Source organism: Schistocerca gregaria, chromosome 10 (genome assembly GCF_023897955.1).
Source record: "Schistocerca gregaria isolate iqSchGreg1 chromosome 10, iqSchGreg1.2, whole genome shotgun sequence".
Taxonomy (NCBI): Eukaryota; Metazoa; Arthropoda; class Insecta; order Orthoptera; family Acrididae; genus Schistocerca; species Schistocerca gregaria.
In genome coordinates, this window is record NC_064929.1 from 218,414,782 (window position 1) to 218,441,453 (window position 26,672).

The following is a 26,672-nucleotide window of genomic DNA, read 5'->3' on the forward strand; positions in this document are numbered from 1 at the left end:
AAACAACAGCTAAACGCCGGTGCACAACCGCTATTCACTTCCCATTAGGCGACACGTCACAGCTTTTGTTCAACGAAGCAGAACGTGGCGCCGCTCCAACACACACCACCTCACCCAAAACTGGGACACAAACAGACCACAGAAAACACGGCAAACACCAATTAATATAAGTTAACAGATCAATAAACAGTATAAATGAAGAACCAATAAATGCTTTCAACAGAGAAGTGACAAGTTTTACAGCAATATCAATGCTGTAAAACATTTAAACTAAGAAGTGTATACAAATACAATGCTGAAAATATTGTATCAGGCTTTCACACTCTCATAGTTTTCTAAACAATATTTCCACATATGATTAAGGCCGACAATGCGTACAAAGATGGAATGGAAAAAATTTGCATTTTATTCAAATGCACAACTTCACAACGATACTAGGTTTTGTGCACTTTAATTAGGTAGCGTAGGTCTGCAATGTAGCTACTAATTGTGTAAGCATGATATGCAGAAAATTATAACTAGACTGTGACCTATTATATTCAATATCTTACAGTTGGTGTCTAATTTGAGAACACTGATTTTTTAAAGGAAGTAGTGACTGCTGTTCTCCATAGGCCACACACCTTTCCGGTTGCCCTTACTTCAGCAACACGTCCGTTAGGACAACCAACCTGCCCAGTTAAATCATTGTACCACACATACTTCAGGAGATACGAGGTCAAAAACATTGAGACGCTTAAAAAACTAACTTTTTGTTTAAAATGGAGAGCAAATTGCCTAGTTTATATTCATTCAGTGTTTCATAATGAGAGCACTTAGCCTGGCTCCAACAAACTTAAAGCGTAATGTCGAACTTTTACTAAGCTTTTTCCCGGTTACGTGCTATAACAAAGTACTTGCTTTCGAGCTCATATAGAAGCTAGTACTGCCCATACTTGACTAAGGCAATGCCGTTCTCCTTGAGCTGTGGAACGAAATCTCACGCAGGCTGGAACTGACGGCGAATCCTCGTGTACGATACATTTGTGATGCACGTTTTTCGACCACATCACACCAGCCTACGAACGGTTATCATGGGTAGGTTTCGATAAGCGTAGAGACACTCACACTCTTCGTCTAGCCTATGTTCTCATTGCACTCCCTCTTACTTGTGCTCAGCTATTACTCTACTGTCTGAATAGCACAGCAGAAATACTCGTTCGTAGCGAAGTGAAATTCTCCCTGTATCAGCACGTAACACTGCCACATTCTGTAAGACATTTTCTGTATCAGTGACCCGACCGTGGAAGAGCCTTCCTTAAAATATCAGCGAAATTGAGTGCCTTCCAAACTCCACAAGACCCCTAATGGCCCACTTTTCATCACAATGCCCACCATTCGCGTCCGCCGCCCTCCCCCACCACTTTGCCCTCCGCCCCCTCCACCGCCACTTTGCCCTCCGCCCCCTCCCCCGCCACTTTGCCCTCCACCCCCTCCCCCTCCACGTTGCCCTCCGCCCCCTCCCCCTCCGCCGCCACTTTGCCCTCCGCCCCCTCCCCACCACTTTGCCCTCCGCCCCCTCCCCCACCACTTTGCCCTCCGCCCCTCCCCCACCACTTTGCCCTCCGCCACCTACCCCACCACTTTGCCCTCCTCCTCCTCCCCCACCACTTTGCCCTCCGCCCCCTCCCCCTCCCGCTCCACGTTGCCCTCCGCCCCCTCCCCCTCCGCCGCCACTTTGCCCTCCGCCCCCTCCCCACCACTTTGCCCTCCGCCCCCTCCCCCACCACTTTGCCCTCCGCCCCTCCCCCACCACTTTGCCCTCCGCCCCTCCCCCACCACTTTGCCCTCCGCCCCCTCCCCCACGACTTTGCCCTCCGCCACCTACCCCACCACTTTGCCCTCCTCCCCCTCCCCCACCACTTTGCCCTCCGCCCCCTCCCCCTCCACCGCCACGTTGCCCTCCGCCCCCTCCCCCTCCGCCGCCACGTCGCCCTCTGCCCCCTTCCCCTCCGCCGCCACGTCGCCTTCCGCCCCCTCCCCACCACTTTGCCCTCCGCCCCTCCCCCACCACTTTGCCCTCTGCCCCTCCCCCACCACTTTGCCCTCTGCCCCCTCCCCCACCACTTTGCCCTCCACCCCCTCCCCCACCACTTTGCCCTCCGCCCCCTCCCCCGCCACTTTGCTCTCCGCCCCCTCCCCCACCACTTTGCCCTCCGCCCCTCCCCCACCACTTTGCCCTCCGCCCCCTCCCCCACCACTTTGCCCTCCGCCCCTCCCCCACCACTTTGCCCTCCCCCACCACTTTGCCCTCCGCCCCTCCCCCACCACTTTGCCCTCCCCCACCACTTTGCCCTCCGCCCCTCCCCCACCACTTTGCCCTCCGCCCCTCCCCCACCTCTTTGCCCTCGGCCCCTTCCCCCACGACTTTGCCCTCCGCCACCTACCCCACCACTTTGCCCTCCGCCCCCTCCCCCACCACTTTGCCCTCCGCCACCTACCCCACCACTTTGCCCTCCTCCTCCTCCCCCACCACTTTGCCCTCCGCCCCCTCCCCCTCCTGCTCCACGTTGCCCTCCGCCCCCTCCCCCTCCGCCGCCACTTTGCCCTCCGCCCCCTCCCCACCACTTTGCCCTCCGCCCCCTCCCCCACCACTTTGCCCTCCGCCCCTCCCCCACCACTTTGCCCTCCGCCCCTCCCCCACCACTTTGCTCTCCGCCCCCTCCCCCACGACTTTGCCCTCCGCCACCTACCCCACCACTTTGCCCTCCTCCCCCTCCCCCACCACTTTGCCCTCCGCCCCCTCCCCCTCCACCGCCACGTTGCCCTCCGCCCCCTCCCCCTCCGCCGCCACGTCGCCCTCTGCCCCCTTCCCCTCCGCCGCCACGTCGCCTTCCGCCCCCTCCTCACCACTTTGCCCTCCGCCCCTCCCCCACCACTTTGCCCTCCGCCCCTCCCCCACCACTTTGCCCTCTGCCCCCTCCCCCACCACTTTGCCCTCCACCCCCTCCCCCACCACTTTGCCCTCCGCCCCCTCCCCCGCCACTTTGCTCTCCGCCCCCTCCCCCACCACTTTGCCCTCCGCCCCTCCCCCACCACTTTGCACTCCGCCCCCTCCCCCACCACTTTGCCCTCCGCCCCCTCCCCCACCACTTTGCCCTCCGCCCCTCCCCCACCACTTTGCCCTCCGCCCCTCCCCCACCACTTTGCCCTCCGCCCCCTCCCCCACCACTTTGCCCTCCGCCCGTCCCCCACCTCTTTGCCCTCGGCCCCTTCCCCCACGACTTTGCCCTCCGCCACCTACCCCACCACTTTGCCCTCCGCCCCCTCCCCCACCACTTTGCCCTCCGCCCCTCCCCCACCACTTTGCCCTCCCCCACCACTTTGCCCTCCGCCCCCTCCCCCACGACTTTGCCCTCCGCCACCTACCCCACCACTTTGCCCTCCCCCACCACTTTGCCCTCCGCCCCTCCCCCACCACTTTGCCCTCCGCCCCTCCCCCACCACTTTGCCCTCCGCCCCCTCCCCCACCACTTTGCCCTCCACCCCCTCCCCCACCACTTTGCCCTCCACCCCCTCCCCCACCACTTTGCCCTCCGCCCCCTCCCCTGCCACTTAGCCCTCCGCCCCTCCCCCACCACTTTGCCCTCCGCCCCCTCCCCCACCACTTTGCCCTCCGCCCCCTCCCCTGCCACTTAGCCCTCCGCCCCTCCCCCACCACTTTGCCCTCCGCCCCCTCCCCCACCACTTTGCCCTCCACCCCCTCCCCACCACTTTGCCCTCCACCCCCTCCCCCACCACTTTGCCCTCCACCCCCTCCCCCACCACTTTGCCCTCCGCCCCCTCCCCTGCCACTTAGCCCTCCGCCCCTCCCCCACCACTTTGCCCTCCACCCCCTCCCCCACCACTTTGCCCTCCGCCCCCTCCCCTGCCACTTAGCCCTCCGCCCCTCCCCCACCACTTTGCCCTCCGCCCCCTCCCCCACCACTTTGCCCTCCACCCCCTCCCCCACTACTTTGCCCTCCACCCCCTCCCCCACCACTTTGCCCTCCGCCCCCTCCCCTGCCACTTAGCCCTCTGCTCCCTCCCTCGCCACTTTGCCCTCCGCCCCTCCCCCACCACTTTGCCCTCCGCCCCTCCCCCACCACTTTGCCCTGCGCCCCCTCCCCCACCATTTTGCCCTCCACCCCCTCCCCCACCACTTTGCCCTCAGCCGTGTCGGCAGAGTCCCCTGTTTGTGTTCTGTTCCCTCTTATAACAGCAGCCACTGTGTTTGGTGTTATGTCAGGCTTCTCCTCACCCCTTAACCATTCCACTTCGGGTAATACTAAACATGAATTCAAATCTGCTGAGCTAATTTATTTTATTGCAAATGCCTTTTACTATTATTATTAGTGTCAGTTCTTCTTCTTCCATTTCAGCGTACTTAAAGGTGCATTAAATCAGTCAGCATCTGCGCCTTTTTGTTCGTCTACTGTTGTTTCATTCTGTCTGACCTTGCTTTCCTTGCTTCTTCAGAGAATTGGGTTGTTCGATTGGTTTTCATTTTTCCGTGACAACTCACTCTCTTGTCTTCGGTTCTTTTTTGCCGTTTTACATATCATCATATTTTCTGTGATACGGAGCTTCGTTAACTCCTTCCCTTTATCGTTAAACTATTATATTGTTGTTGTGTAAGTAGTCCTAACTGTTTTAAGCTATTTGGGTTTATACTCAGGATGTGTCATCAACAATCAATCTTCCTTTTCCTCATTGTGTGTGAGAGTTATTCTGTAGTTTGGAGTAGGGTTTTATTTTGATGTGATTTACAAAACTGGCTATTAAAATTGCTAGAGATGTGAAATTTAACCGACAGGAAGAAGATGCTGTGATATGCAAATGATTACCTTTGAAGAGCATTGACACAAAGTTGGCGCCAGTGGCGACACCTAAAACGTGCTGACATGAGGAAAGTTTCCAACCGATTTCTCATACACAAACCGCATCTGACCGACGTGGCCTGGTGAAACGTTGTTGTGATGCCTCGTGTGGGGAGGAGAAATGCGTACAATCACGTTTCCGACTTTGATAAAGGTCGGATTATAGCCTATCGCGATTCCGGTTTATCGTATCGCGACATTGCTGCTCGCGTTTGTCGAGATCCAATGACTGTTAGCAGAATATGGAATCGGTGGGTTCAGGAGGGTAATACGGAACGCCGTGCTGGATCCCAACGGCCTCGTATTACTAGTAGTCGAGATGACAGGCATCTTATCCGCATGGCTGTAACGGATCGTGCAGCCACGTCTCGATCCCTGAGTCAACAGTTGGGGACGTTTGCAATACAACAACTATCTGCTCGAACACTTCGACGATGTTTGCAGCAGCACGGACTATCAGCTCGGAGAACACGGCTGCGGTTACCCTTGACGCTGCATCATAGACAGGAGCGCCTGCGATGGTGTTCTCAACGACGAACCTGGGTGCACGAATGGCAAAACGTAATTTTTTCGGTTGAATCCAGGTTCTGTTTGCAGCATCGTGATGGTCGCATCCGTGTTTGGCGACATGTCGGTGAACGCACATTGGAACCGTGTATTCGTCGTCGCCACAGTGGCGTATCACCTGGCGTGACGGTATGCGGTGCCATAGGTTACACGTCTCGATCACCCCTTGTTGGCATCGACGGCACTTTGAACAGTGGACGTTGCATTTCACATGTGTTACGACCCGTAGCTCTACCATTCATTCGATCCCTGCGAAACCCTACATTTCAGCAGAATAATGCACGACCGCATGTTGCAGGTCGTGTACGGGCCCTTCTGCATACAGAAAATGTTCGACTGCTGCCCTGGCCAGCACATCCTCCAGATCTCTCACCAATTAAAAACGTCTGGTGAATGGTGGGGCCGAGCAACTGTCTCGTCACAATACGCCAGTCACTACTCTTGAGGAACTGTGGTATCGTGTTGAAGCTGCGTGGGCTTCTGTACCTGTACACGCCATCCAAGCCCTGTTTGAGTCAAGGCCCAGGCGTATCAAGGCCGTTATTACGGCCAGAGGTGGTTGCTCAGGGTACTGATTTCTCAGGATCTTTTTTTTTTTGGGTCATCAGTCTACTGACTGGTTGGATGCGGCCCCCCACGAATTCCTCCCCTGTACTAGCCTCTTCATCTCAGAGTAGCACTTGCAACCTACGTCCTCAATTATTTTCTTGACGTATTCCAATCTCTGTCTTCCTCTACAGTTTTTGCCCTGTACAACTCCCTCTAGTACCATGGAAGTCATTCCCTCATGTCTTAGTAGATGTCCTATCATCCTGTCCCTTCTCCTTATCAGTGTTTTCCACATGTTCCTTTCCTCTCCGATTCTGCGTAGAACCTGCTCATTCCTTACCTTATCAGTCCACCTAATTTTCAACATTCGTCTATAGCACCACAACTCAAATGCTTCGATTCTCTTCTGTTCCGGTTTTCCCACAGTCCATGTTTCACTACCATACAATACTGTACTCCAGACGTACATACTCAGAAATTTCTTCCTCAAATTAAGGCCGGTATTTGATATTAGTAGACTTCTCTTGGCCGGAAATGCCTTTTTTGCCATAGCGAGTCTGCTTTTGATGTCCTCCGTGCTCCGTCCGTCATTGGTTATTTTACTACCTAGGTAGCAGAATTCCTTAACTTCATTGACTTCGTGACCATCAATCCTGATGTTAAGTTTCTCGCTGTTCTCATTTCTACTACTTCTCATTACCTTCGTCTTTCTCCGATTTACTCTCAAACCATACTGTGTACTCATTAGACTGTTCATTCCGTTCAGCAGATCATTTAATTGTTCTTCACTTTCACTCAGGATAGCAATGTCATCAGCGAATCGTATCATTGATATCCTTTCATCTTGTATTTTAATTCCACTCCTGAACCTTTCTTTTACTTCCATCATTGCTACTTCCTCGATGTACAGATTGAAGAGTAGGGGCGAAAGGCAACAGCCTTGTCTTACACCCTTCTTAATACGAGCACTTCGTTCTTGATCGTTCACTCTTATTATTCCCTCTTGGTTGTTGTACATATTGTATATGACCCGTCTCTCCCTATAGCCTACCCCTACTTTTTTCAAAATCTTGAACAGCTTGCACCATTGTATATTGTCGAACGCTTTTTCCAGGTCGACAAATCCTATGAACGTATCTTGATTTTTCTTCAGCCTTGCTTCCATTATTAGCCGTAACGTCAGAATTGCCTCTCTCGTGCATTTACTTTTCCTAAAGCCAAATTGATCGTCACCTAGTGCATTCTCAATTTTCTTTTCCATTCTTCTGTATATTATTCTTGTAAGCAGCTTCGATGCATGAGCTGTTAAGCTGATTGTGCGATAATTCTCGCACTTGTCAGCTCTTGCCGTCTTCGGAATTGTGTGGATGATGCTTTTTCGAAAGTCAGATGGTATGTCGCCAGACTCATATATTCTACACACCAACGTGAATAGTCCTTTTGTTGCCACTTCTCCCTAATGATTTTAGAAATTCTGATGGAATGTTATCTATACCTTCTGCCTTATTTAACCGTAAGTCCTCCAGAGCTCTTTTAAATTCCGATTCTAGTACTGGATCCCCTATCTCTTCTAAATCGGCACCTGTTTCTTCTATCACATCAGACAAATCTTCCCCCTCATAGAGGCTTTCAATGTATTCTTTCCACCTATCTGCTCTCTCCTCTGCATTTAACAGTGGAATTCCCGTTGCACTCTTAATGTTACCACGGTTGCTTTTAATGTCACCATAGGTTGTTTTGACTTTCCTGTATGCTGATTCTGTCCTTCCAACAATCATATCTTTTCCGATGTCTTCACAATTTTTCCTGCAGCGATTTTGTCTTAGCTTCCCTGCACTTCCTATTTATTTCATTCCTAAGCGACTTGTATTTCTGTATTCCTGATTTTCCCGGAACATGTTTGTACTTCCTCCTTTCATCAATCAACTGAAAGTATTTCTTCTGTTACCCATGGTTTCTTCGCAGCTACCTTCTTTGTACCTATGTTTTCCTTCCCAACTTCTGTGATGGCCCTTTTTAGAGACGTCCATTCCTCTTCAACTGTGTTGCCTACTGCGCTATTCCTTATTGCTGTATCTATAGCGTTAGAGAACTTCAAACGTATCTCGTCTTTCCTTAGAACTTCCGTATCCCACTTCTTAGGGTATTGATTCTTCCTGACTAATGTCTTTAACTTCAGCCTACTCTTCATCACTACTATATTGTGATATGAGTCTATATCTGCTCCTGGGTACGCCTTACAATCCAGTATCTGATTTCGGAATCTCTGTCTGACCATGATGTAATCTAATTGAAATCTTCCCGTATCTCCCGGCCTTTTCCAAGTATACCTCCTCCTCTTGTGATTCTTGAACAGGGTATTCGCTATTACTAGCTGAAACTTGTTACAGAACTCAATTAGTCTTTCTCCTCTTTCATTCCTTGTCCCAAGCCCATATTCTCCTGTAACATTTCTTCTACTCCTTCCCCTACAACTGCATTACAGTCGCCCATGAATATTAGATTTTCGTCCCCCTTTACATACTGCATTACCCTTTCAATATTCTCCCTACACTTTCTCTATCTGTTCATCTTCAGCTTGCGACGTCGGCATGTATACCTGAACTATCGTTGTCGGTGTTGGTCTGCTGTCGATTCTGATTAGAACAACCCGGTCACTGAACTGTTCACAGTAACACACCCTCTGCCCTATTTTCTTATTTATAACGAATCCTAACCCTGTTATACCATTTTCTGCTGCTGTTGATATTACCCGATACTCATCTGACCAGAAGTCCTTGTCTTCCTTCCACTTCACTTCACTGACCCCTACTATATCTAGATTGAGCCTTTGCATTTCCCTTTTCAGATTTTCTAGTTTCCCTATGACGTTCAAGCTTCTGACATTCTACGCCCCGACTCGTAGAACATTATCCTTTCGATGATTATTCAATCTTTTTCTCATGGTAACCTCCCCTTGGCAGTCCCTTCCCGGAGATGCGAATGGGGGACTATTACGGAATCTTTTGCCATTGGAGAGATCATCATGACACTTCTTCAACTACAGGCCACATTCCTGTGGATACACGTTACTTGTCTTTAATGCAGTGGTTTCCATTGCCTTCTGCATCCTCATGTCGTTGATCATCGCTGATTTTTCCGCCTTTAGGGGCAATTTCCCACTCCTAGGACAAGAGAGTGCCCTGAACCTCTATCCGTTCCTCCGCCCTGTTTGACAAGGCCGTTGGCAGAATGAGGCTGACTTCTTATGCCGGAAGTCTTCGGCTGCCAATGCTGATTATTTATCAAAATTTAGGCAGGGGCGGGGATCGAATCCGGGACCAAAGGCGTTTTGATTATGAATTAAAGACGCTACCCCTAGACCACGGGTACATCCCAAATTCCGTGTAAATGTAATCTTATGTCAGTTCTAGTATAATGTGTTTGTCCCATGAATACCCGTTTATCATCTGCATTTCTTCGTGGTGTAGCAATTTTAATGGCCAGTAGTGTGGTTTGTTGTTGTGGGATCTCAGGCGAAGAATTTATTATTATAATCGTTATTTATTACTATTGACAGGTTTTGTAATATGTTTGGTATATCTTCTCTTGGACAGATGTAAGAGAGGACCTTAAGGCGCTAATATGGTCAGCCGAAATAGGTAACAAATAATTGAAGGAGATATTTAACACAGTAATTCTTTGCAAAGCAATGAGACACTTGCAATGTTTTGTGCATCGGAGTTCTATTGCTTAAAAAGTCGGGGGTCTGCGGGTGAAATCGCAGAAGGCGAACCTCGTACCAGCTGGAGCGGTGCGGCGGCACCCCGCTGCGGTGTGAAGCACGTCCGAAGCGGGAGCTGTCTGGAGCTGGAGAACGCCTGCCTGGAGAAAGCGCTCGCCACGCCCCTGGTGCCGCAGAAGCTCCGGTCGGCCCCTGTGACCTCTCCGGTAGCCCAGCGGCCGTTTGCCCAAGGCAGGGGGGAGGCGGGAGGCGGCTGCACCCACGCATTATGCCGGGCCGTGCCGTGCCGTGCCGTGCCGTGCCGTGCCGTGCCGTGCCGTGCCGCGGGAGGGAAGCGCGGCCAACAGCCGACGCCAGATCAAGTTCCGAGGCCGCGCGGCTTCCGCTTTGTTCCTTTTTAAGAAACGAAACGCCTCATGCCTTCCGACGCTGACCACTGGTTTGTACAGCGGCCAGAGTGGCTGGTAAAGGGTAGGTCTGCACTCTGCCGGCACTTCCTGGTCGCAAAGATGGAGACTGACTACAGTTATTGGCCACCTGGCGCTTAAGACGTGCACATCCGACGTTTTCGCGACACATACTGTCGTTCCGCAGCCGCAACAGAGCCCTCCTACCTGCAGACAGCGACGGAAATACAGTACGAGGCGCGTTCAGTAGATAGTGCCACAAGTTTTTCTTTTCGGACAATTTCGGTTGAAAAATCGTGGATTATTCCTGCTTCAGCCCCAATAGTTTCATGAAAGTCTGATTGGCAGCAGCGCTATACTTAGCCTTCAAAAATAGCTCTACAAGGGAGGTGCGTTCCAAATAGAGAGCTGTCATTGAGTTTATTTTGGGCGAAAACCAGAGCGTTGCAGATATAGGCGCTTGTAGAATGTGGACAAAAGCAGGGTGAGTCGTTGGGCGCGGCATGTGTCATCATTGCGGCAAGGTCTCGCACACGTGTCCGATCTCCCACATGCAGGCCGGCCGCACACAGCTGTGACTCCTGCAGTGTTGGAACGTGCGGACACTTACATTCGACGTGATGGACGCATCACAAAGAAACATCGCGCTGCACAACTGGACGTTTATGTTGGTAGTGCTGACACACTCGTCCGCCTGTTTGCTTACTCGAAGGTGTGTGCGTGCTGCATTCCTCGCTACCTAGCACAAAGACTAGAAGGAGCAACGAATGACCACCTGTGTGGAATTGCTTGCGCCTTACGAGGCTGATAGCGACAATTTTTGTCGAATATCGTCAGAAGCGACGATGATCATGATGATAGGTTTGTGGAGCTCTCAACTGCGCGGTCTTCAGCGCCCGTTGAAAATCCCAACTTTTACACAGTCCAATTTTTTACAAACTCCAATCTAGCCACTGTCATGAATGATGATGATGATGATCCGGCCGCTGTGGCCGAGCGTTTCTAGGAGCTTCAGTCCGGAACCGCGCGACTGCTACGGTCACAGGTTCGAATCCTGCCTCGGGCATGGATGTGTGTGATGTCCTTAGGTTAGTTAGGTTTAAGTAGTTCTAAGTTCTAGGGGACTGATGGCCTCAGACGTTAAGTCCCATAGTGCTCAGAGCCATTTGTACCATTTTTTTTATGATGGTGATGAAATGATGAGGACAATACAAACACCCCAACCCGGCCGGGAATCGATCCCGGGACCCCGTGATCAAGAGGCAGCAACGCTAGCCACTAGACCACGAGCTGCGGATATCACAAGCGATGAAACGTAGGTTCGTCACTTGGAACCTGAAACGAAACGGCAGTCCGTGTCGTGGCGCCACACGATCTCTTCTCCGAAGAAAAAGTTCAAAACCGCACCCTCAGCCGGTAAAGTTGCGGTGATGGTCTTCTGGGACTCTGAGGGGGCTATTCTGCTAGTTGTCCTCCATGACGGCGCAATGGTCATCTGGGATGTGTATTGTGCTACTCCCGTGGAGTATCCATTTCGATCGAGCCTCGTTAGCTTTTATATCTCGGGGTTACTATGGAGAAGACAATGTCATCTGCAATATACCACCTGAGCACCGTGCGATGTGGCGCAGCGGTTCCCACACTGGACTCGCATTCGGGAGGACGACGATTCAAATCTGCGTCCAGCCATGCTGATTTAGACTTTCCGTGTTTTCCCTCAGTCGCTCCAGCCCAATGCCGGAATGGGTCCTTTGAAAGCGCACGGCCGACTTCCTTCCCAAATCCGATGGGACCGGTGACCTCCCTGTTCGTTCCCCTCCCCCCAAATCAAGCAACCACCTGAGATATTCGGTTTCTTCAGCTGTACCTCTACCGACCCCTGCTCAAACAATACAGGAGTGCGACGAAAGAAATTTCCGACTTCTGCCCTTCTAGGGCACTGAAATAACTCGTTGGCAACAGATGAAAATTTGTGCCCTACTGGGATTCGAGCTTGGATTTCACGCACGCGAGAGTACTGTCCCCGGTCCATTATTCCTCTTCTTTCGCAGCCCTACTACATCCCCGCGAAACCTCGAACGTTTTTGTGCACCTGCTCTTAAACAGCGACATGTCGACGGGCGCATATATTACATCGGTTGTTTCGGTCATGCATAAAGTGGGAAATCCGAGTTCAAACCCCAATGCGGAGCGAATTTTTATATGTCGGCAATGAGTTAGTCCGCATCTCGTGGTCGTGCGGCAGCGTTCTCGTTTCCGACGCCCGGGTTCCCGGGTTCGATTCCCGGTGGGGTCAGGGATTTTCTCTGCCTCGTGACGACTGGGTGTTGTGTGATGTCCTTAGGTTATTTAAGTTTAAGTAGTTCTAAGTTCTATGGGACTGCTGACCATAGATGTTAAGTCCCATAGTGCCCTGAGCCATTTGAACCAATGCCCCAGTGAGCAAAAGTCGGAAATTTCTTTTGTCAAGTATTTATAATGAACTGAATAGTGTCAGTTCTTTCGGACATGGATGTCCGAAGGAAAAGATACCATACCTTTATAATGGAAGCGTTTTCTTCGTTTATTAAAACAAATGAATAAAAGAGGACGAAGGTATTTTTCATATGCCTGGCATGAGGATGTATAACTGAAACAACTGAAAGAGAAACAGCCCTCGGTCAATATATTTTTAACAAATTAACCTGGTTTCAACGCTGCTAGGAATGCCTTCTTCAGAATTTAAAACAAAGAATGATCTATATATAGAATATAGATCATTCTTTGTTGTAAATTCTGAAGAAGGCAAGGCTAGCAGTGTTGAAACCAGGTTAATTTGTGAAAAATATATTGACCGAGGGCTGTTTCTCTTTCAGTTGTAACTATTCACGGTCGCTAAACGTGCAGCCATGTACAAAATTTGTATAACTGAAATCTAAAGACAGATAACTCGTGCACGTCTTACGGATTATGTTACAGCGAATTAGTTCAACTTTGAGGTTGAGGTGATACAAAAGTGTCCAGGAGAACAACATACGAGAGATAACGGAGCTAGCAGGTGCATACAGAGACAATCGTTCTCCGTCGCCCATTGCGCAAATGGACGAGGGCAGCGATGGGCTATTGCAGGTGTGAGTACCCTCCGCCGCGCACCGTCCACTAGCCTGCGGAGTGTCTGCGTGGATGGAGACAGCCTCCAGCCGACACCACGTGTCGCGCACGTGTCTGCCCCGAGCGCACGAGCCGCCACTCTGCTGTCACGGCTGCTGCCCCCCCCCACCCCCCCCCCCCCCTACTCCGCCCACGCCCCCCACCGCGGCCAGCGCGCAGGTCGTCCTCTGTTGACACGACACGGCTCGGCAGACACCTCTGGCCTTCTCAGCTCAGGGCTAAATTATCCGCAGCTGCCGCGGTACGTGTGGCTCCCCGTACCGCAGAGGTGCCGTCACTCGGCGAGTCAGCTAGGTACTTCAGCGTCTCGACACCCTCGGTTTGCTTTTCCTTTTCCTGCGTTTCCGTCCCCCACTCGTTTTCACGGCGCTGCTGTTCCAGATAACCCGCCCGAGGACAGTTCGTACGAATTGTGGTGGCTCCTGCAGCTGCGCCGTTCTCGGGGTAGTTTTCCTTTTCGGAGCCGGAAATGCTAGTAGTACAAGCCATAAATAGTACGTCGCCAACTGATATTTTTTCTGATCTTTCCAAGGTGTTTGACTGCGTAGATCGCGTTACTCTCTCAATAAAAACTCATGTTTCATGGAACTAATGGCTGTACAAACAACTCATTTTAATCATACTTAACCCCGGTAGGGTACACACCTGAATTTTCACACAGTGTGTACATCAGGGTGACAGTGCTGTAGAAACTACCGGAAAATATAACTTTTGACAATGAAATTGGACTCCCGTGTACTAAACTAATTTTGTTTCACCTCTCTCGCGTACTTTTTCAATCAATATTACTATTAACGTATCCAAAATTCGAGACTAAGTAAAAGTTGCCATGGAAGCTAATCAATGAAGAGAGTGATCTGCATCTAAAGCCTTTGTTCACTGTTTAATTTCATTTAATGAAATGCACATATTACACCACGAATATTTTGAGGTGTTCTCAGTTACTCATAAATCCGGTCATTACTAATTCCTACACTCTCTATATATGGGCTACAGTGTTCCCAGCAACGGACCGGCCTCTTCTATTACGGACAACTGCGTTCCAACGATGACCGTTCTTACCGTGGACGAATGTATTATTTCATCGCTCAAGATACGGCAGACCGATCAGTTCCGACACTGCACATAACTGTTGCAGGAGTATCGCATGTAGAATCACTTTCATAACGGAAGTCATTTACGTCAGTTTCACGGCTCAGTTCTTCAAGCAATGCTTGTTGCTGTGTACCATCTTGTGTTTGCAAAACCTCATTCCTAAGTGCCATTTTCACGTAAATGACCTTCGTATTCAGCGGCAGAACTGCTGCACGCGTCTTCCAGTGTCATTTACGTCGATATAATTGACCAGCAGTGTCTCACAACTTCCAACGAACGTCCTCCGCTATGTGTCACTCAATGCTGAATTTGCGCTGGTGGAAGCAGGCAGTGTGTGTGTGCGTGTGTGCTTGTGTGTGTGTGTGTGTGTGTGTGTGTGTGTGTGTGTGAAAATAATCTTCCACTTATCATTCATCAAGCAGAATTGGTACTAGTGCCATAATAAATCCTATTAGAGAGAAAGCATAGATGGTAAATGATATTTTTCATAGAATTATTTAAGTGGCTCTGAATTTTGTAAAAACACGATACACTCAGTTCTGTACAACGAATAGTCATAACAAAAATTGATATAGCACATCAGCAGGAGTCAGTATGTAGGTAAGTACCGTAGAATACTCAAAATTTTTGTGAATACGTATTAATGAAAACTTGAACTTGGAGAAGCATACTAACCATCTCCTAAAACAGCTAAGTTGAGCTGATGTTGCTCTTCGTATAATTGTTAAGCTTGGAAAGAAACGTATCAGCCTTCTGAAATATTTTCCAGATTACCACTCAACAATGTCTTATCGAATAATTTTCTGGGGTAACTCGTCACTTAGAAATACTATCGATGGCACTGCTGCTAATTCAGAGTTACTAAACACAGCCTTCCGAAATCCTTTACCAAAGAAGACGAAGTAAATATTCAAGAATTCGAATCAAGAACAGCTGCCGACATGAGTAACGTAGAAGTAAATATCCTCGGAGTAGTGGAGCAGCTTAAATCACTTAATAAGAGCGAGTCTCTTCCAGTCCACACTGTATACTAATTAAATGCTTTCAGAGTATGCTGATACATAAGCTCTATACTTAAGAATCATATACAACCGCTCCCTCGACGAAAGATCCCAACCCAAAGCCCTGAAAGTTGCACAGGTCACATCAGTATTTAAGAAAAGCAATAGGAGTAATCCACTACATTATAGTCTCGTAACATTAACATCGAAAAGCTGCATGATTTTGGAACGTATATTGTATTCGTACATTATTAACTGCCTCGAAGATGGTTCAAATGGTGCAAATGGCTCTGAGCACTATGGGACTTGGCATCTGAGGTCACCAGTCCCCTAAACTTAGAACTACTTAAACCTAACTAACCTAAAGACATCACACACATCCCCGCCCGAGGCAGGATACGAACCTGCGGCCGAGCAGCCGCGTGGTTCCGGACTGAAGCGCCTAGAACCGTTCGCCCACCGCGGCCGGCTGCATCGAGGAGAACTGTCTATTGACACACTGTGAACACGGATTTAGAAACATCGTTCTTATGAAACACAACTAGCTCTTTACTCGGACGAAGTTTTAGATGCTATCGACAAGGGATTTCAAACTGATTTCGTATTTCTAGATTTCAAGAAGGTTTTTGACACCCTAGCTCAGAAGCGGCTTGTAATCAAATTGCTTATGTGTATAATATCGCCTCAGTTATGCGACTGGATTCGTGATTACGTGTCAGAGGGGTCACAGTTCGTAGTAATTGATGGAAAGTCATCGAGTAAAACAAATTGGCTTCTGGCGTTTAACAAGGAAGTGTTATAGGCCCTCTGCTGTTCCTTATCTACAAAAACGACCTGGGAGACAATCTTGGCAGCAGTTTGTTGGAGTGATGCTGTCGTTTATTGTGAACTCATCAGAAGATCCAAAAAATTGTAAAACGATTTAGAAAATATATCTGTATGGTGCGAACATTGGCATTTGATCCTAAATAATGAAAAGTTTGAGGTCATCCACATGAGTGCTAAAGGCAACCTGTTAAACTTCGGTTACACGATAAATCACTTAAATTTGTTGGTTTGTCGATTTGGGGGAGGGGACCAAACTGTGATCTCGTCGGATTAGGAGAGGATGGGTGAGGAAGTCGGTGTGCCCTTTTCAAACCAACCATCCCGGCATTTGCCTGAAGCGATTTAATGAAATCACAGAAAACCTAAATCAGAGTGGCCGGACGCAGCTTTGAACCTTCGTCTTTCCGAAATCTAATCTGACGGACGTAAGTTCAAGTAAACGCCTAGGAATTACAGTTACGAACAACTTAAATTGGAAAGAAAACACAGGAAATGTTGTGAGGAAGGTGAACCAAACAGTGCATTTTATTGGCAGAATACTTAGAAAAGTAACAGATCTCCTAAAGAGACTGCCTACACCAGGCTTGTCCATCGTCTTTTGGACTACCGCTGCGCGGTGTGCGATCCTTATCAGCTAGAATTAACGGAGTACAGGAAGAAAGGTCAGAGGAGGACACCAGGTTTTCTAATATCGAGTAATAAGGAAGAGTGTTTCACTGAGATGATAGGGATTTGGGGTGGACGTCATTAAAGCAAACTCGTTTCTCGATGCGGCGGGATCTTCTCACGAAATTCCAATCACCAACTTTTTTCCCCGAATGAGAAAATATTTTGTTGACGCCGACCTACATAGAGAGTAACTATCGTGATAATAAAATGAGGGAAATTAGCGCTCACACGGAATGATATAGATGTTAGTTTTTCTGCGCGCTGTTCCACATTGGAATAACGGAGAATTAGTGTGAAAGTGGTTCTATGAACCCTCTGTCAGGCACTTAAGTTCTGATTTACTGTGTATCCATGAAGATGTAGAAGGAAAGTAGTGGCTGCACAAAAGCGAGGAGTAAAAATAATATGTGTTGTACACCCGCGGACTTTATGTAGGTACCTCTTCATGCAGCTACGCATTTTAATTGCCCCCTCCCCCCCCCCCCCTCACAACACGTATATTCGCTAGTGAAATTCGTCATAAATAATGCACCATTATTTGAGAACAGCAGTGACGTCGATACCTACAACACTATTATTAAAACAGTCAGTTCAGTATGGAGCAACAAAAATACTTGTTCATTTGCACAATAACATACAATGCCTGACAGGTAGCGAGTCAAGTTCTAAAGTTAAAATCACTTCACCTTGACAACTGTTTCTATTCCATTGACATATTTCTAGTTACAAATTGCTAGCCAGTAAAAAACACAACCTAACAGGTGGATAGAGCCGACTGCCATGTATACCTGTATCTATACTGCGCAACCCACTTTACGATATGTGTGTGTGGGGGAGGTGGTGGGGGTTTATTTTGTGAGCCACTGTCGCTTCTCCCACTTCCTTTTCCATTCATGAATGGTCCACTGGAAGAATGATTAACCTTCGTATGAACTCGAATATCTCTAATTTTACGTTCATGTTCTCTTCACAAGATACAAGTGTGAGAAACCAACATACTGGGTGAGTCTTCAGAGACGTGCTCATTCAGCACGTTAACAGTAGACCACGCTGTCATGCAGAACGCCTCTCTTGCAGTGTCTGCCACAGCAGTTATCTGAGCACTTTCTAAATGAAGCTGTGGTGTAACTCTCTGGTCGTCTTTGGACGTTGCCTGCCCTACCAGTCCCCTCTGGTACTGACACCAGACTGGCGAGCAATATTTAAGTAATGCTTGAATGATGGTTTTGTAAGCTATTCTGCGTGGACGACACTTCATTAAGATTCTCCTAAAAGGTAATCAGACTGGCAACTGCCATACCTGCGATTAGTTTCTTGTGGTCGTTCTGTTTTAAATTACTCCGTAACCTTACTCTCAGGTATTTGCTGGGTTTGACCGCTTCCAGTGATCGGCGATCGCCTAATCGTACTGTCGTCCCGTGCGAAGATCGCGGTGGAGCAACGAAGTTGGCAGCTCGCATCGGTACCACAGAAAGGGATGCCTCTCTGCATTCCGCAACGACGAATGCGAGGCGCTGGCGAAGCCACGCCCTCTGTCCCAGCGCCGCAACGCCACCGCTCGGAGGGCACCGTACGGTACAGCCGAGCAGAGGAAGACTCGGCCCCAGATTCGGAAAACTACCGTGCACTATCGTAAGTAAGAGTACACTACGGTAGTTTTGCCAGGGGCTTTGGCCAGTTAGGATTGTGACCGCGTTACCTGTACGTTAGGTGTGTTGCGTATGTGTCAGGCGTTACTTCATTGTTGTATGCGATCAGAGTCTTACTACATTCCCCTAGAAACCGGAAAGGGTGAACTGTGTAGAAACTGTTAGGATACGTAAAGGCCCACACAGTCTATGGAACATTTTTGTTCTAAAAAAGTTATCCTCCTGTCTGTTACTTGAAAATAAACAGTATTTATAGCAAAGTTATAATTTTCAATGTTTAAGTCATGTTTTATTCGAAAGTTGTAGATTTGTAACTTGAAACAGAGGGATGTTGTAAAGAAAGTAAAATTAATCATTTGCCGCTGGAAAACGTAATTTCTTCTAAAAAGAAAGGTAAAGCAAAAACAAAAATATCTCGGAGATAGGTTCAATACCTCTTTGAGCTTTCGTAGAACATGTCTTTGCTAACTTCTATCTAACTGTAGCACTTATTAATAATGCCATGGAACTCTTGCGTTTATCACGATAAAGAACGTTCTGTTACGTAAAAAATAACAACAATGATTGTATAGATTTCTTTATGTTTATGTATGTAAACTGTACTTGCACCAAAAGTAATTGCTTTGGTTACAGAAAGTCGTAAAACTTACTTGATCTACTAATTTTTATTAATGAAAAAGTGCTATTTATAGTTTCTGATGACATAAAATACACAGTGGACCAACAGTGAACGATTTGCAGTTTTAATTGTGTGCTACCGAAACAAAGGAACGAAAAACCAAGAGACGTCTGGGCTTCCAGTCCTCTGTCACACATTCATTTACGTTTATTTTCCTACCAGTGCTACCGCTAATCCTACCAAATGGCTCTGAGCACTATGGGACTTAACTTCTGAGGTCATCAGTCCCCTAGAACTTAGAACTACTTAAACCTAACTAATCTAAGGACATCACACACATCCATGCCCGAGGCAGGATTCGAGCCTGCGAAAGTAGCGGTATCGCGGTTCCAGACTGTAGCGCCTAAAACCGCTCGGCCACCCTGGCCGCCTAATCCTACCACTTAATAAATCAATTACGTACTGTTTTGCTGGAACGCGTCTCTGGTGACGTCCGATCCAGCAGATAACATCGCCTAGTTACAACACATGTCGTACTCGTTTCTTAGGGTGAACTATATTTCAGAACTCTACACACTAAGAGAAGAGTTTGTTTGTTAAACTATGTATCAAGTGGCACTTAAATATTCAAAGACAATTGTAAATATTCAGCACATTCCTGTGGCAATGAATACCACAAAATTAAGTATATCTTATTCAAATGTAGTAGTTTCCACTCGTTCTCTTTCCGGAGCAAGACAAGAACCAACCGCTGTACTGACGATTGTATTTTCGTCAGGTACAACACATGCAATAGTAGACCTTTCTGCCTATTTATAGGCAGTAGCTTACATTCGTCTGTGCTGAAAGACAGCTACCGATCCTTGCACCACCCGTCAACCCTCCGGGGGACTTTATGCATTTCGCTATCCTGTGCGATAGAACTCGTGGAACTTCCAACGTTAAAGCCTCCAACGCCCTGTCCCGTATTACAATTGGAGTAAGCCCGAAGTTACACTACTGGCCATTAAAATTGCTACACCAACAAGAAATTCAGATGATCAACGGGTATTCATTGGAGAAATATAATATACTAGAACTGACATGTGATTACATTTTCACGCAATTTGGGTGCATAGATCCTGAGAAATCGGTACCCAGAACAACCACCTCTGGCCGTAATAACGGCCTCGATACGCCTGGGCATTGAGTCAAAGAGAGCTTGGATGGCGTGCACAGATACAGCTGCCCATGCAGCTTCAACACGATACCACAGTTCATGAAGAGTAGTGACTGGCGTATTGTGACGAGCCAATTGCTCGGCCACCATTGACCAGACGTTTTCAGTTGGTGAGAGATTTGGAGAATGTGCTGGCCAGGGCAGCAGTCGAACATTTGTGTATGCATAACGGCCCGTACACGACCTGCAACATGCGGTCGTGCATTATCCTGCTGAAATGTAGGGTTTCGCAGGGATCGAATGAATGGTAGAGCTACGGGTCGTAACACATGTGAAATGCAACGTCCACTGTTCAATGTGCCGTCAATACGAAGAAGAGGTGACCGAGACGTGTAACCAATGGCACCCCGTACCATCACGCCGGGTGATACGCCATTATGGCAATGACGAAAACACGCTTCCAATGTGCGTTCACCGCCATGTCGCCAAACACGGGTGCGACCATCATGATGGTGTAAACAGAACCTGGATTCATCCGAAAAAATGACGTTTTGCCATTCGTGCACCCAGGTCCGTAGTTGAGTACACAATCGCAGACGCTCCTGTCGGTGATGCAGCGTCAAGGGTAACCGCAGCCATGGTCTCCGAGCTGATAGCCCATGCTGCTGCAAACGTCGTCGAAGTGTTCGTGCAGATGGTTGTTGTCTTGGAAACGTCCCCACCTGTTGACTCAGGGATCGAGACGTGGCTGCACGATCCACTACAGCCATGCGGATAAGACGCCTGTTATCTCGACTGCTAGTGATACGAGGCCGTTGGGATCCAGCACGGCGTTCCGTATTGCCCTCCTGAACCCACCGATTCCATATAACACTCATTGTATCTCGACCAACGCGAGCAGAAATCTCTCGATACGATAAACCGCAATCGCGATATGCTACAATCCGACCTTTATCAAAGTCGGAAACGTAATGGTACGCATTTCTCCTCCTTACACGGGTCATCACAACAACGTTTCACCAGGCAACGCCGGTCAACTGCTGTTTGTGTATTGGAAACTTTCCTCATGTCGCCACCGCCGCCAACCTTGTGTGAATGCTCTGAAAATGTAATCATTTGCCTATCACAGCATCTTCTTCCTGTCGGTTAAATTTCGCATCTGTAACACGTCATCTTCGTGGTGTAGCAATTTTATTCTCCAGTATTGTACTTTTACGTCTAACGATTTAAATCTGTTAACAGTAACGTGGGGCCGGCCGCGGTGGTCTCGCGGTTCTAGGCGCGCAGTCCGGAACCGCGCGACTGCTACGGTCGCAGGTTCGAATCCTGCCTCGGGCATGGATGTGTGTGATGTCCTTAGGTTAGTTAGGTTTAAGTAGTTCTAAGTTCTAGGGGACTGATGACCACAGCAGTTGAGTCCCATAGTGCTCAGAACCATTTGAACCATTTTGAACAGTAACGTGGTGCGCTCTATTTTCAGGCAGCTCTAGAATTTAGTCTCAATGAAGGACCGGTATTGCGCACGCTTGAAAGTTGTTTATTAGGCTGCAGTATGGTCCTGTATCGAATACCTTACGGAAGTCAAGGAACGCAGCAGTAATCACATAACCTGTAGAGCGGTTGTCTCCTGCTGTCTGGGGCTTGTTGGTGAACATAGTGTGCATGGTTTCACGTAATCGATGTTTTCAGAACCCATTTTTATTATTGTCGTAAGTGTGTACAATAAAGATCTATAGTCAGTTTTGTAATTTGTTATTTTATTGTAAAATAAAATCGTGAGTATCGGTTCCAAAATGGAGAGTTAAGCGCTAAACGCATTCGGCGCGCCAGTATGTCGAGACGCCACTCTATGACGGCTCGGCTAAAGATATGTGGCGTGTGTCCAGATGAAAAACCGCGTGCGGTAGTGAGCGAGAAACGGCCGCAACCAGCGCAGCGAGCAGCCAAACAGGGCCGTTTCTCACTGAGTAAAGCGCCCAGACATTTCTACTCGTTTGTGTTCGCTACGCGTCGGGCAGTGAAAACTTTCAACGAGTCTTGACGGTCTGGAAAACTAGGCAATATATCCGGTCGTAACAGAAAACGTAACTGCTTGCAGGCAGCCGCTGCGACCGTGCGGTTCCAGGCGTTTCAGTCCCGAACCGCGCTGTTGCTGCTGTCGCAGGTTCGAATCCTGCCTCGGGCATGGATGTGTGTGATGTCCTTAAGTTAGTTAGGTTTAACTTGCAAGATTGCGTTTTACCAAGTCCAGCTTTTACAAAATGTGAGGTTTTTCCTTTTTATTCTTTATCCAAAAATATTTCGACACTTCTGTGTCATCTTCACTGAGTATCGTTTTATTTATGTTAAGAACTGTTAAAGAAATTTCATGGTTGGTTTTCTACTTTATGCCTAACTACACTCATCTGACACTATATTAACTGTGGAGATAAAATTGTACAAGTTGCCTTGTTCTCATGCTTTTTATATAGGTATACAGCTTGTTATCTACGAAGTAGTCCGCCCCCGCTACCTGAGTGGCCAGCGCGACAGAATGTCAATCCTAAGGGCCCGGGTTCGACTCCCTGCTGGGCCGGAGATTTTCTCCGCTCAGGGACTGGGTGCCGTCCTAATCATCATCATCATGATTTCATCTCCATCGACGCGCAAGTCGCCGAAGTGGCGTCCAATCCAAAGACTTGCACCAGGCGAGCGGTCTACCCGACGGGAGGCCCTACTCGCACGACGTTTTTTATCTACAAAGTAGTCGGAAGACTTTCTCCAGGGGCGAGAAAGGTGGGAGAAATAACATATATAACTACAAGAAGGAAAATAGCTGAAACACGTGCAGTACGATCTAAAAACTCAAATACAGAACAAGCGCCGCCGTTGTTCGCAGAGCGAATATACAAAAACAGAACTCTTTAAGCAGATGACAAGCTGCCAAGCTGTAAATATATCCAAGATAATGATAACATGTAAAATTCATTTTCAAAATTATTAATAAAGTTTAAAATGAGCACTTAAATAAATGCACATGTCGTAACTTCTACACCTAAAACAGAAAACCAACCACCAAGATAGTAAAATACAGACTGAACCATCAAAGAAACTGGTGTAGGCATGCGTATTCAAATACAGAGACATGTAAACAGGCAGAGTACTGCGGTGCTGTCGGCGACGACTATACAGGGTGTTACAAAAAGGTACGGCCAAACTTTCAGGAAACATTCCTCACACACAAATAAAGAAAAGATTTTATTTAGTCATGTGTCCGGAAACGCTTAATTTCCATTTTAGAGCTCATTTTAGTTTCGTCAGTATGTACTGTACTTCCCCGATTCACCGCCAGTTGGCCCAATTGAAGGAAGGTAATGTTGACTTCGGTGCTTGTGTTGACATGCGACTCATTGCTCTACAGTACTAGCATCAAGCACATCAGTACGTAGCATCAACAGGTTAGTGTTCATCACGAACGTGGTTTTGCAGTCAGTGCAATGTTTGGCAGATGCCCATTTAATGTATGAATTAGCACGGGGCAATAGCCGTGGCGCGGTACATTTGTATCGAGACAGATTTCCAGAACGAAGGTGTCCCGACAGGAAGACGTTCGAAGCAATTGATCGGCGTCGTAGGGAGCACAGAACATTCCAGCCTTTGACTCGCGACTGGGGAAGACCTAGAATGACGAGGACACCTGCAATGGACGAGGCAATACTTCGTGCAGTTGACGATTACCCTAATGTCAGTGTCAGAAAAGTTGCTGCTGTACAAGCTAACGTTGACCACGTCACTGTGTGGAGAGTGCTACGGGAGAACCAGTTGTTTCCGTACCATGTACAGCGTGTGCAGGCACTATGAGCAGCTGATTGGCCTCCACGGGTACACTTCTGCGAATGGTTCACCCAACAATGTGTCAATCCTCGTTTCAGTGAAAATGTTCTCTTTACGGATGAGGCTTCATTCCAACGTGATCAAATTGTAAATTTTCACAATCAACATGTGTGGGCTGACGAGAATCCGCACGCAATTGTGCAATCACGTCATCAACACAGATTTTCTGTGAACGTTTGGGCAGGCATTGTTGTTGATGTCTTGATTGAGCACCATGTTCCTTCCACCTTCGGTCAATGGAGCACGTCATCATGATTTCATACGGGACACACTACCTGTGCTGCTAGAACATGTGCCTTTACAAGTACGACACAACTTGTGGTTCATGCACGATGGAGCCTCGCCTGGGCCCATCAACACCTACTGTTGACGACTGGAAACATGTTGCGTGGTCGGACGAGTCCCGTTTCAAATTGTAGCGAGTAGATGGACGTGTACGGGTGTTGTGTCAACCTCACGAACCCATGGTCCCTCCATATCAGCAGGGGACTGTTCAAGCTGTTGAAGGCTCTGTAATGGTGCGGGGCGTGTGCAGTAGGAGTTATATGATAGGTCTAGGTACCAGTCTGACAGGTGACAGGTACGTAAACATCCTGTCTGACCACCTGCATCCATTCGTCTCCATTGCGTACTTGGGCAATTTCAGCAGAACAATGCGACACCCCACACGTTCAGAATAGCGACAGATTGGCTCCACGAACATTCTTCTGAGTTTAAACGCTTACGCTGACGACCAAAGTCCGCAGACAAGAATATTATGGTACGTATGTGGGATGCATTGCGAGGTGCTGTGCAGAAGAGAACTCCTCCCCCTTGTACTCCTACAGATTTATGGACAGCCGTGTAGGATTCATAGTGTGAATTCCTTCCAGTACTACTTCAGACATTACTCGAGTCCATGCCACGTCATGTTGCGCGTGGACCATGTACGACAGGCTGTTCCAACAGAGCTCCATGGAGCCGGAGCGCCCACTGCGGCAGCTCGGAGCCGGCGTGGAGGGGGAAAGCGTACTCACTGCCCCCTGGCCGCATGCAGCCGCAACTGACGCAATCATCCGTGTTCTATGACAGCCATGACCAGCCGCGGGAGCCCCATACCTCTATTGGAGGATGCCTTTCTATTCACTGAGAGGGATGGTCGTCCGCAGTGTCTTGTATGCCATAAAGTATTCAATTCTGCGAAGAGGTACAATATACAACGACATTATACACGTCTTCACGCAGCGCACTACGATCAGGTAGAAGGCGTTGCACGCACAGAACTGGTAGCCAGGCTTAAGTACGACATACCAGGAGACTCTAAGTTTAAAAACGGTTTCGTAATACGGAGGGTATCAAAACATGCAACATAATTCGTGCTCTGTAATGCGTTTATAATTTTCAGGTGAACGAGAGCGGAGAAAACACTTCTGAATATGCAATTCAAGCAAGCTACAGGGTCGCTCACATCATTGCGACAAGTGGCAAGCCGTTTTCGGTGGAACCACTCGTAAAATCGTGAATGGTAGCAGTTGTAGAATGTTTGTTTCCAAGGGAGGTGCAGGAAGTTGAAGAGGTTTACTTGTCAAAGCAGTCTCGTCGAATCCTGGATATGGCAGCGGATTTAGAGACACAGCTCACGAAAAAGGCGCAGAGCTTTGTTGCATTTTCGCTAGCGCTTGACCAAAGCACCGCACATGCTGAAGTTGCACTCTTTGTTTACTTCCTGACATCGTATTTCCTGGTGTAGCATGTCACCACGTCTTAGCAGCTAAGAGTATGACGTTGTCGGTCTTGTAAGAGGCAGCTGGCACGTCAAAACGCCTGCCTTGCCGCCTGCCTCAGCCAGCCGTGGCGCCTGCCGGCGTGCCGGCCCACTTGAATGATCACAGCGACCGACGCGGCTCCCTGGAGCAGGGAGCGCTCCGCGGCTCACAACGGAGCCCACGAGCTGGAATAGCCTGCTATACGATATGAAGCAGTTGTACCAGTCTTTTTTTTTTTGGCTATTCGGCGTAGATTGAGTTCTACCAAAGGTGTAGTTGTAAAAACCTGAAGTAGATCCGCAAAGGCGGATAAAAAATTACTTAACACGAGACTTCAACCAGAGCGAGAAGACGGTGTCGCGTAGGTGAAGCACGTTTCGTGGTCGCCTGAGGTGTTCAGTCGGTGTTGGTGGGCCCAGGCGAGGCTTAAAGGTTTGTGTCGTGCAGCCATCAAAGGTACACGAGTGGGCCTTCGGCTCCAAAAGCCCAGCATTGAAATGTGCAGCCATTCGTGGTGGCGCCTGCTGAGGCCGGCTACCCAGTGGTGTGGGGTCGACAAGCGGCCAGGTGCCGGCGGGCCCTTAAGGAGGCGCTCACTGGACGGCCGGCGTATCGCACAAGGCCGTCCGTCGCCCGGGAACGGGTTCCCTCCGGCCAGCGTGGCGGCCGAGCTGCACGCGCCGTTGTGAGTGCAACGCTCCGGCTGCGGGCACGTGGAACCCCGCCTGACTTCCCGTGA

General features: G+C 48.7%; 1 protein-coding gene across 1 annotated transcript; it reads left to right on the forward strand.

Annotated features, from left to right (window-relative positions):
* Positions 1-1,393: 1,393 nt before the first annotated feature.
* Positions 1,394-26,672, forward strand: LOC126293253 (uncharacterized; the record flags this gene model as incomplete). Its single annotated transcript, XM_049986370.1, has 8 exons — positions 1,394-1,538; positions 1,582-1,716; positions 1,807-1,996; positions 2,412-2,581; positions 2,672-2,831; positions 2,955-3,062; positions 9,781-9,922; positions 26,439-26,672. Coding segments are annotated over 8 exons (1,284 nt in total), but the record flags the coding sequence as incomplete, so codon positions are not given.